The following is a 12019-nucleotide window of genomic DNA, read 5'->3' as shown; positions in this document are numbered from 1 at the left end:
AAAAACTATGTTTTCCTGCTCTAAATGTTGAAGGCAAGGATCAACAAAATTTTCTTGACTAACGGAGAATATAGAGGAAACAGACTTCTCAACAGAGGAGACATAACATAAAAGGGGAGGCGCATAACATTTTATCTGATGAAAAAGAAACACTGATTAGAGAATCTATGCCACAGATAAAAGGATATAAACAGAAGATTTTAAGCACAGTAGTCTATGACCAGGTGTGATTTTTAAGAAGATCGTTCCAAGGGCAATGTGGAAAAATTGCTGAGTTAGAAGAGACTAATGGCGGGCAACCAGGGAAGAGGCTAATGAAGTAATCTAGCCCTGCCTGGAGAAATGTGATAAGGGCCTGGACTAAGCTGTAACAGACAGCACAAGGAGGAAGCCCATCTTGAGATAATGACAAAACTGACGTGAGAAGGAAGGAAGGAGAAATAGAGGCTTCTTAAAGATATTAAGTTTGTCAGACTGGCTGTCATTCACTAGGATAGGGTATAAAAGGAACTGTAAGTCTGAAAGAAAAAGTTCATCTTGACTATAATAAATTGAGGATTATTCATTACCTCAGTAAATGCAAAATAATATTCAAATCAAGAAAATATAATAGGAAATCATTATACTTGACTGCTTCAATATAGCTATTTCTATATGGATGTAACAGATAATAAAATTAATCTGAAATTATTCCAAAACATTTAATTAGTACTTAAAGTTCTGAAGAAAATAACAGAATTTCTGAGAAAATATACTGATTGTCTTTGCTGCAAATCCTAAAATAAATTTAAAAAACAAAAGAAATCAGATCTTTTTCTTTGCTAAAATCATCAGCATACAAATTTCAAACCAAAGACTTAGCCAATTTCTAAACATCAACTGCTGCTTCACACTTCCCCTTTCCAGCAAGGAACTGAAAGTGCTTTACAGATGTTGCTAGAGATTCTTCCTAGTGTTTTCTTGGAAATGTTTTAAGTCAGATATTTAGGAAGCAACTACAACTCTTTCAGGTCACTAGCACGGAGGCACTACAGAGACAGCGTGAGGATCCTTTAATTACAGGTGTCACTACAGGCAAAACGGGAACGGGAAAGGAGGGAAAGCTTATGGGAAAAGAAATAAACCAAGAAGAAGAAAATGGAGCAGAGAGAAAAGAAGTGAAGGGTGCGGTCATGATGGTGAGAAGGGGAATGCCAACACATTACTTAAAGGGCCATTTAGTTGAACTGTGCTACCCATCGGCCTGCACTAAAAGAGACCCTAATGGTCTATACAGGAAGTTCAAATTTCAGCTGATTATAAAGCTGGAAATGAAAAACACAGGGACTCACACATACACGGAATCACACTAAAAATTCAGACATTTATCTACCCCAGGGGGAAAGTGGGCACTGGGACAGGAATGGACCAACGGACTTCCTCAATCAAAGTTCTGTGACCAACAGTCATGCTTACTCTACAACTACACGACAAGGCTCCTGTAGCAGAAAATGCACTGTCACGGCTTCTCTGGCTTGCTACACATCCCTCCCGATAGCCAGGCACCCATTTGGGACTCTTAGAATCATTATTCCACACTCCATAGCACTGACATCTTGCAAGAATTAGCTATCAAAAAGAAAGAGATCATGGGGCCGGCCTGGTGGCACAGCAGTTAAGTGTGCACATTCTGCTTCGGCGGCCCGGGGTTCGCCGGTTCAGATCGCAGGTGCGGACATGGCACCGATTGGCACGCCATGCTGTGGTAGGTGTCCCACATATAAAGTGGAGGAAGGTGGGCGCGAATGTTAGCTCAGGGCCAGTCTTCCTCAGCAAAAAGGGAGGATTAGTAGCAGATGTTACCTCAGGGCTAATCTTCCTCAAAAAAAGAGAAAGATCATCGAGCTGCCTTCATGAAGTGGACAGTAAAGCATCAACAGGGCTTTTTTTGTTCATGTGTCCCCAGTTCTTAGAACAGCATGTGGCTGCATAAATCACCAAACGAAACAGATGATAAATCCAGTGGGCACTTTTCAGTCCTGTCTTACCTTGCTTTTCTGCAGCGTTGGACACAGGCGACATTCCATAAACGGCTTTCTATCTCATTCCATAAAAGCAAAGATTTCACATTAGCCTTCAAGGCTCTATAGTAACTTGTCCCTGCCCCCAACTTTAATCTTCCACTACGCTCTCTCCTTCACTCACTCTGCTCTAGCCACACTGGTCTTCTTGCTAGTTCTTAGCAACCAGGCATGCCCACCTTAGGGTTTTTGCTCTTACTGTTCCCACTGTTGAGACTGTCCCTATTCCCCACCCATGTTAACATGGCTACTCCCTCACCTCTTCCAGGTCTGTACTCAAGGTTCACTTTCTCTGTAAGGGCTTCCCCAACTACCCTATTTACAACTGTCCTCCCCCAACGTGGGCCCACCCTGGTTCTCTCCACAGCGCTTACCACCATCTATCATACTACCTACTTGACAATAAATTTGTTTATTATGTCTTTCTTCCTAAACCAGAAAATAAGTCTTATAAGGTCAGAGATTTTTGTCTGATTTATTCATCGCCATTTCCCACGTACCTAGAACAGTGCCTGGCCCACGGAAAAGGAAGGAGCATGGGAGGAAATCGGAATAGGGAAGACTGTTCCCTTCCTCTCTGTGATTCACCTCCTCCCATTTTATCCTTGATACTCTTTCTCTGCTCGCCCCTTTTTAAGGATTTCTAGGGCTCCAACCTTCACACTCTTCTCCACAGAGCCTCTACACAGTTTCCTTACATACACTCGTCTGTGAGAGAAAATTTCAGTGATTACCAAAACACTGACAACTCCACTGACAAATCTATTTCTCTGGGCCAGACCTCTTCCTCAGTTCTGGACCCTCATACTCAGCTCCCTACTAGACAAAATCCTACCACCTCAGCTCCTCTCATCCATCTCCTCCTCTCCATTCCCACTCACACTGCCCTACCTCACTACTCAAAGTTCTCGATTAGATAATTACTCTGTGAGGCAGGATGTGTAATGGTTATGCGAACAGTACTGGTATCACAAAGACCTGGACTCAAGTTCCCAGCACCACCTCTTTCTTAGTAGAGGCAGCTGTGTGAGTCAGGACAAGTCATTTTACTTAATTTCTACAAGCTTCAGTTTTCTCACCTGTATAATGAGATATTAGTCAAAACAGCACTTTACATGGGGAAAAGCATTCAGGTGCTCCTCAAAATCTACTGGCTCTTATTTCAAAGACAATTAAAATAATATCAATTTCTCCTTATTCTTGATCTATTCTTAGTTTTGCATCTCCTTCCCTCTTTGTAACAGATGACATATCTGTATACATACATGTATGATCTCACATTCTAATGACAAAAGGGGTAGCAAGCTAAGAACAAACTGGGCATTCCTTTTGGAATAACTCAATTTGAGCCCTAGGAGGGTTAGATTCTCATGGGGCGTTCCATTCTGTAACAAACTCCAGGAAGCAGTCTTTCAGATATAACTAGGAAAACATTCTTCCATTTCATTCTGTAAAATTCCATTCACAAACAACACAGTATGGTTTGATAGCAATATATGATGTCAGCCAAAGCACTGGAGCCTGGCGGAGAAAGACTGCAGAAAGAAGAACTGTCCCTGCTAATTTCCCATTGTTTCTTGGCAAGACTATCTCATTAAGGCAAAATGAAAGCTCAAAGTGATAGGCAGTAACTACACTCTTCATCAGTATAGCTTGGAAATGCTCTTTGGGAGATTCATTATCAGACGACATCTTTATTGATGCTATACAGTTAGTAAACAAAATGTGACCAAAACAGGATGACATACCTGTTTCCAAATTTTAGAAGTATAAAGCCATTTAATTAGTACTCAGCTAAAATACTTTATCTGATAAATTACTTTGGTTAGTAAGCAATAAAAAAAAAAGACCATCAACAATGTAAAAAATACTACTACTACATAAATACTATTTACTTACACAAAGAAGAGATTTGGGGAAGAAAAAGCACTCAAAGGAATTATTATTAGAATTTATTTCTAAATTGATATTAATACATTTAAACAATTAGAGTAAAACTAGAGAGGCAATGGAAAAAACATTACCAAGTCTTTGGAGTTAGAGAAACTTCGACTTTATCCCTCCTGAGCTAACTGGGCAGGTTATTTAACTCTCTAAACCTACTTCCTCCTCCTCTGTAAATGGAGATAACGACCCAATTAGCAGGGTTATTTAAGAGATTAGTGATAATTCTGCATAAATTATGTGAAATTGTATACACTGTGAAATAAGACCCTATAGTTGGTTATACTAACATATAGTTGTTAATAAATGGTACTTATTACTTTTCAGATATAGCTTTCTGAAAAACATAGAAGAAATCACTAAATAGATACAAAGGACTACTCTATAATCAATTCTTGATCATAGTGACTAAACTACAGAGTTCAAAACAGCTAAATAAACTTAAAGCAATTTTTTTAGTTTTGAAATACTTACAATTATTTTTGCAGCAAATTAACTATGTCCAGGTGAAGGCTATGCATAACAGAAACAAAAAGTTGACTATGTTCCAATCAACCTTTTAAGAACAAGTTAAAATTTAAGAAAATGTTACAGTCCACACAACAATTATCAAAATGCATTATGCCGTCTGTGTCCATCGTGCTCACTGTGACCTACCCAGTGTCTGTACAGTGCCTGGCACACAACAGCTACCGAATAACTATTTGTTGAATGACAGTCTACACACATCCATTTAAGATTATTCCAGAGTAGTAATGGCCCACTGCTAGAAAAATAACCCAAAGTGATAAAGAAGCACACTTGAGAAGTAATTTTTATAGAAAATTAGTCAGAAATCTCTTAGTCTTTAAAAAGGCATAAAAGAACCTCACTAAACCACCAGCACGGACTCAGTGTGAAAAGGTAAGACTAAATCAGAAAATTAATTGAAGAAAAGTCCATCAACTTTAGGAATTAAAGAGGAATATCAGACCAAATCAAAGTCACCAGCTATAATCTTCCAGGAAATAAGAGAAGCTACAACTATATAAATAAAGACATATATCCATCATAAATTTAAGGAGGAAAGGTTTAAAATAAGTCAAGGAATCCTAAAGATTTTCTAAAATTCTGTTTCGCTCTTACCGATCACCTAGAAATAGGGTCTGTTCTAATTTATTACATTCAGTTCATTTTTACTGCTTTTCTACTGCGTGGTATACACTGTAACAGGCATGAAAAATGCAAAGATGAGGTTCAATCCTGTACAGAAGGAAGGCATGCGTGCACACTGCTACTGCCTACTAAACATCTGGAACCTTGGAAACAGGAGAAGATCCTGATCTGATGACTACTCTAGTCCTCTTTTCCACCTCTGCATCTTCTACTAGTTTGGTTACTTAATCACCCTTCTATTTTCAAACTTTAAGTGCCAGCAACTTGAATTCTAGAGTTATTTTACCTTTCTTTTCTTTAAAAAAAAAAAAAAGATGTCTTAAAAGGGGTTAGTTTTTAGCATCTTCAATTTTATTATAGTAGATGCAATGCTAAAAGAAAAAAAAAGCTCCAACAAAAATCCACGTACACCTTAAAAAGGTTTGTGAAACATTTGAAAGACAAAGATCTCAAATTCTCCACGAAACAAATGAAGATGAGGTATGTCTGCCATTTTCCTAGATGAAAGGTAACTTTAGGATGAGCAGCAATTGACTGATGGTTTCAGCGAAACATGACGAGTCAGGATTCACAATGGGTCCTCTTCCTGATTTTGTTAGGCTCTGAGCCATCTTAAAATCATGTTATTCAATTCTTCTGGTCTCAATTTACGTTTTCTCCCTCCCAGTGTTGAAGCTGAACTTAAATGTTGTTGGTAATTTGGTAACATTCGGATGTTTTTTTCTTCAGTTTTAAAATTTGTAACAGAATCGTAAAAATACCCGTTGTCAAAATAAATACCTTTCACACACAAAAATTAAGCATGGGATTTAATAAGCTCAATTGAAAAACAGTTCCATCAGACATTTTAAAACACAGGTTAACATTTTTCTCTTCTCCACAGTTTCTCTGTTAAGCTGGCTCTTGACAGCAAAGACAACAAAGTTTGAAGCACAGAGACGGAAACAAATGCAAATGACTGGAGACCGAGACAAGAACGTGGGGCGGAGCCCGGGGCGGATGTCAGCTCCTGCAAATCTTGCATCAAGAATCTTGCACCGGACAATTCATGGTGAACAAGAAAAGCTTACACAGCACCTTGAGGACCCACCAGTTTTCCGTTCCATGAGGCCGCGAACGGCTGCGAGCCCCCGAAGCCAGGCAGTTCCAATTTTGCCCAACAGTGTAGCGCTGAGAGGGGCCGACCGATTTCACCGGACTTAACCCCAAGCAGCCCACATCCTCCGCACCACCCCATCCCGCAATATCAACACCAAGAACTGAAGCGAGACGCCCACTCCCGTGGGTAGAGGAGGCCTCCGCACGCCCTGGCCCAAACTGCCCGCGCCCTCCCGGACTAGGCCCGGCCAGGCCCCTCCGGCCCGGCCCAGGTCCCCGCCCTCCCGGCCGGCCCAGGCCCCCGTCGGGCCAGCTGAGCTCTCGCCGCCACCCGCCGCCTCCCGCTCTGCCGAGCGGGACCCCGGCCGGGGAGGAACGGCTCTCCCGCGTCCGACTACCTTGGTGGTACGGATGTGCTCCATCCCGAGGTGACGTCTGCCGGCAGCTCGCCTCACAGGCGTACCATGGAGAGAAAGAACTCGGGGGACCACAGCGACCCAGACGCAGCGGGAACCACCTCCGCCGGCCACCGCCGCGGCCCGTCAGACCGCCCCAGGCAGCGTCAACTGCACAGGCGCAGCGGGCCAGCGCCGTCTCCTAGAAACACTTCCCCAAACCGGGCGTCGCCGAGGGGGCGGGGCGGGCGGGGCAGAGCGTCTGCCGAGGGAGAGCGGCGTCTCGTTCCTTCGGAGTCGCCGCGTGTCCTACAGCGCCCCCTGCCCGGGGAGGCACACCAACGCCTGACGTAGGACCGGAAAAGCAAGAGCGCGGAGGGGTCCAGAGAAAACTATTCCCCGCGCGGGAGTGGGTCCTCCGACGTGCTGGTATAAAGAGAGACAGGATGTCACGGAAGTTCATTAACCTACCAATGGACCGCGCCAAATTTTAATACTTTCTCTTTGGTTTGAGCTATAATTCTATTCACAGGACTCTATTGTAAGGAAATTAACAAATATGTTCAGTGCAGCCTTACTTGAAACAACAGAAATTTCCAAGGATTAGTTATGTAAAGTGTGGTTATGTCCATGCACTGTTAATGCCGGCATTCATTAAAAATTATGCAGTAGGTCCAGATAACAGGTAAAGGCTGAACAAACTGAAAAATCAACAACTTTTCTTAGATCTGTAAGAGAACCGAGGTCACAGGGCAAACTACTGCCCCCCAAATTAGGGAGAGGGACAGGCGAAGACAGAAAAATCACGATTTACAGAAGAAACCGGCAGGCAGCAGGGAGCCAGTGACAGGCAGTTCACTTTACCCAGTACATCACGTCCAACTATTCCGAAAAAATTACACAACACACTAAAAGACAAAAAACACAGTTTGAAGACACAGAGCAAGCATCAAAACCAGACTCAGACATGGCAGGGATGCTGGAATTGTCAGACTGGGAATTTAAAACAATTATGATTAATATGCTAAGGCTCTAATGGGTAAAGTAGATAGTATGCAAGAACAGATGGATAATGTAAGCAGAGAGATGGAAATCATAAGAAAGAACCAAAAAGAAATGCTAGAGATAAGAAAACACGGCAACAGAAATGAAGAATGCCTTTGATGGGATGATTAGTAGACTGGACATGACTGAGGAAAGAATCCTCGAGCTTGAGGATATCTCAATAGAAACTTCCAAAACTAAAAAGCAAAGAGAAAAAAGACTGAAAAAAAGCAGAACAGAATAAAGGTGTAACATATACATAATGCTGAAGGAGAAGAAGGAGAGAAACAAATATTTGGAACAATTATGAATGAGAATTTCCCCCAAATTAATGTCATACACCAAACCACAGATCCAGGAATCTCAGAGAACATCAAGCAGGATAAATTTCAGAAAAACTATGTATCATTCTCAAACTATAGAAAATCAAAGATAAAAAAAAAATTCTGAAGAAACCAGAGGGAAAAAGCACCTTACCTATAGAGGAGCAAAGATAAGAATTACCTCTGTCTTCTCTTCAGAAACCATGCAAGCAGGAAGAGAGTGGAGTGAAATATTAAAGTTGACAGAAAAATCGCCAGCATTCTAGAATTCTGTATCCTGTGAAATTATCCTTCAAAAGTGAAATGGTGGGGCTGGCCCCATGGTGTAGTGGTTGCGTTGGGCACACTCCACTTTGGTGGCCTGGGTTCGCAGGTTTGGACCCCAGGTGGGGACATTCACCACTTCTTGGCCATGCTATGGCAGTGTCCCACATATAAAGTGGAGGAAGATTGCCACAGATGTCAGCTCAGGGCTAATCTTACTCAGCAAAAAAAAAAAAAAAAAAAAAAGATATGAAACGGAAATGAAGAAGAGTTTTGTTCATTGAGATTTGTTTTATCTTACTAACGTTCATAAAGTATATGGTCCAGTTTAAGAGAACTTCAATGTGCACCAGTAGCCTAAATCCTATCCTTCCCTAAAAAAGTTGGGATCCAATAAAATTAATCGGATTTAGTATTTTCTGCTGTCCTGATCTCATCACGTATGCAAACAGGGCACTTAATACAGTTACAGTTTCAATAAAGGAGTTCACTGAGACTTATAAGCTAACCTGAAGAAAGACCAGCCAGCCAAGAAGAGATCTGTTTCTTAGGGTAGTTAGTCTGGCGAAATGCCAACATAATTATCGGCCATGAAAAACCGAAGTTTAAAGCAGACAGGAATGAGGGTCAGCACATTCTCTTCCTATAAAGCCATTTGGACACTTTACAGTTGAGAAGTTTGCTTAGTTAGCATGAATTCAGAGCAAGGGAAATTAACCAAAAGATATGAGAGGCTGTTGTCATTCAGCCAAAATCTTGATGCATCTGTAAACCCTATGAGATGTACCAACTGCAAGATCAGATGATAGTGTTTCTGGGCCATGGAAGCCTCTAGAGGCAGCCCTGAATGCTCATTATTATACGCATATATTAAATATCCCTAATCTAGGCTTCGCTGCTGAACAACACCCCTTCTGAGGGCCTTGTTGTTTCTTTAGATATGGCACTTGGTCAATTAAGTTCCTATCAAGATATGGTCTAGAAGTCACGCTGTCTTTTTAAGGAGTCTTTAAACATCTGTGCTTTGATTAATTTTCTTTTGATGTGTATATTCATAATTTCCTTTATTATCCAAGTTCTGAGGGACACCTAGATTTTGGTTTACATATGCCTATGAAAGCAACTTAAAATGGTGACATGACTATTATTGATGACTTTAATAAAATATCATTTTCTTAATTGACCTTGTATTTAAAATGGTGGTGTTATGAATCAGAAAATAAGAAATATACAAAAACATTGAATAAGCAATCACAATGGTTTGAAATAACGGGGAATCAGCATCTTCTGCATTCATTTCTCCCTAATGTTTATTTTTACATTGTTGAAAAAAAAACCTCACTTATTTCCCCTATAAAATGCACAAGAAGTGTCTGATATTATGATTGTCATATGAGAAAACATATCATATTTAAAAATTAAATGTTGATATGTTCATCGCAGCATTATTTACAATAGCCAAGACGTGGAACCAACCTACATGCCCAGAAACTGATGATTGGATAAAGAAGATGTGGTATATATACACAATGGAATACTACTCAGCCATAAAAAAAAGACAAAATTGGCCCATTCGCAGCAACGTGGATGGACCTCAAGGGTATTATGTTAAGCAAAATAAGCCAGTCAGAGAAAGATGAACTCTATATGACTCCACTCATAGGTGGAAGTTAGTGTATTGACAAGGAGATCTGATCGGTGGTTACCAGGGAAAAGGGGGGGTGGGGGGAGGGCACAAAGGGGGAAGTGGGGTACCCACAACATGACTAACAAAAATGTGCAACTGAAATCTCACAAGGTTGTAATCTATCATAACATTAATAAAAAAAAAAATCAGCTGAAGGCACATCCACATGTCACCACAAAAGAGTGTTCTCTTCTGAGTGAAGACCCATACTATTGATGAGAGTTACTAGGTGACTCACATTAGAAGTGATAGTAAGATCTGGGGGGTTAGAATGAAGTAAGCAGCCTTTAACTTGGCAACTGGGAAGTCCTAGATATTTGTGGGACGTAGGCCTTTGTTAAACTTGGACAAATTATTCCTTTAGATGTGCCCCATTTCCTAAAGTTTTGAATTTCTGTACCTTTTATTCAGCAAAAGCAGCTGAGACTTTTGCTTATACATTTTCTTCTCTTTTGGCATTTGGAGTTGTTGCTTTAAATGCACTCGTTCTCCAGGGTTACGTTTCATCAAAGGAAGCTGTGCATGAATGCATTCGCCACGCCCAGCTGCTTCAGGGCTAACGTAGTTTAAGTTATGGATGATATCAGATAGAAGCAGAACTTTAAAATGTGAATGTTTAGTCTTGTTTGGGCACTGCTGAATTTGTGTCCCAGCCTCGTCTTGTGACTTCAACTTCTGGCTTACCTCCTAAAAACAATAAAAATGAACTCTTTGGTTCATGTTTTCAGTGGAAAAAAAAAAAAATTAAATGTTGATGCTTTCATAATTATGCTTACTGTTTACTATCTAATGGGATATTATAAAAGCAATCACACTCTCTAACATGGGTGTTCTTAAATAAACATAAATCATTAAAAAAGCAAGAATATTTCACTTGATTACATTTCTAGGCTTTTATTTTTAGGTGTATTATTGCAGAAGATGAAGCCTATGATCAGAACTCTTTCTGGAAACAAAGCTATCTGAATTCAAATCTCATTTCTGCCACTTACTAGCTGTGTGCATTTGGCAAAATTATTTAATTTCTCTAACTCTTGGTTTAGTTATCTGTAAATACTTAGTACTTATCATTATCTCCTCCACTGAGGTATTTGTGTTGGTTAAATGAAATAATGAACAGAAATGCTTAAGCATAATAGCTGGCCTCAATTAATGCTCAGCAAATAGTGGTTGTGTATGTGTGTGTTAAGCAGAATGCACCCTCAGAATCCCCAGAGATGTCTAGATACCTGCTGATCCTCATTCTAATCTTTCGCCCTGAGTCACAAATTTATTTGGATGAGGCTGTGCTCATTTGGGGAGACTGAGTGAAGGATGAAACATTTGTTCTTATCTGAGTGCACTGTATACCATACTCCAGTGATCATATTATGTGTTCTATAACCCTGCAACTGAGGAGGTGCACCTGGCCCAGTGATGTGCACATGTCCTGGTTAGCTGACATACAGGACTGCCTCAGTCTCATGCTGAGTTGGAGGGAGACATACTGTGATGTTTCCAGAAGGGCAATATGACTCTCACTCTCTCAGGATTTGAGGGTTTGGGAGCTTGCTCCTCATTCTATCCTAAAGAAGGTTACTAATCATTTTTTTGCATTTCCTAACTGTGTGACCTCCTCTCTGAATCTTTTAGATAAGTAAATATTTCAATTTATATATTTTTTATTGAGTTAATGATAGGTTACAATCTTGTGAAATTTCAGTTGTACATTAATGTTTGTCAGTCATGTTGTAGGTGCACCACTTCACCCTTTGTGCCCACCCCCCACCCCACCTTTCCCCTGGTATCCACTAAACTGTTCTTAGTCCATAATTTTAAATTCCTCATATGAGTGGAGTCATACACAGATTATCCTTCTCTCGCTGGCTTATTTCACTTAACATAATTCCCTCAAGGTCCGTCCATGTTATTGCAAATGGAATGATTTTGTTCTGTTTTGCAGCTGAGTAGTATTCCATTGTATATATGTACCACATCTTCGATAAGTAAATATTTCTGACCATTTGTACCTGCTGTTGACATCGGGTGATGCAGTAGTCGGTCGGGCTC

General features: G+C 40.6%; 1 protein-coding gene across 1 annotated transcript in view; it reads right to left on the bottom strand.

Moving 5' to 3' along the window:
• MTMR6 (myotubularin related protein 6) overlaps positions 1-6844 on the bottom strand; it is a 34958-nt gene extending 28114 nt beyond the window's left edge. The window contains exon 1 of the mRNA XM_046664543.1: positions 6656-6844. Within this exon, the coding sequence (XP_046520499.1) occupies positions 6656-6679 (24 nt within the window). The 5' untranslated portion in view covers positions 6680-6844. The remainder of the gene's footprint in view (positions 1-6655) is intronic.
• Positions 6845-12019: the final 5175 nt, after the last annotated feature.

The sequence above is a fragment of the Equus quagga genome, chromosome 6 (genome assembly GCF_021613505.1).
Source record: "Equus quagga isolate Etosha38 chromosome 6, UCLA_HA_Equagga_1.0, whole genome shotgun sequence".
NCBI classification, from domain to species: domain Eukaryota; kingdom Metazoa; phylum Chordata; class Mammalia; order Perissodactyla; family Equidae; genus Equus; species Equus quagga.
The sequence above is the reverse complement of the archived record's forward strand: the minus strand, read 5'-3'. Positions and strand labels throughout refer to the sequence as shown.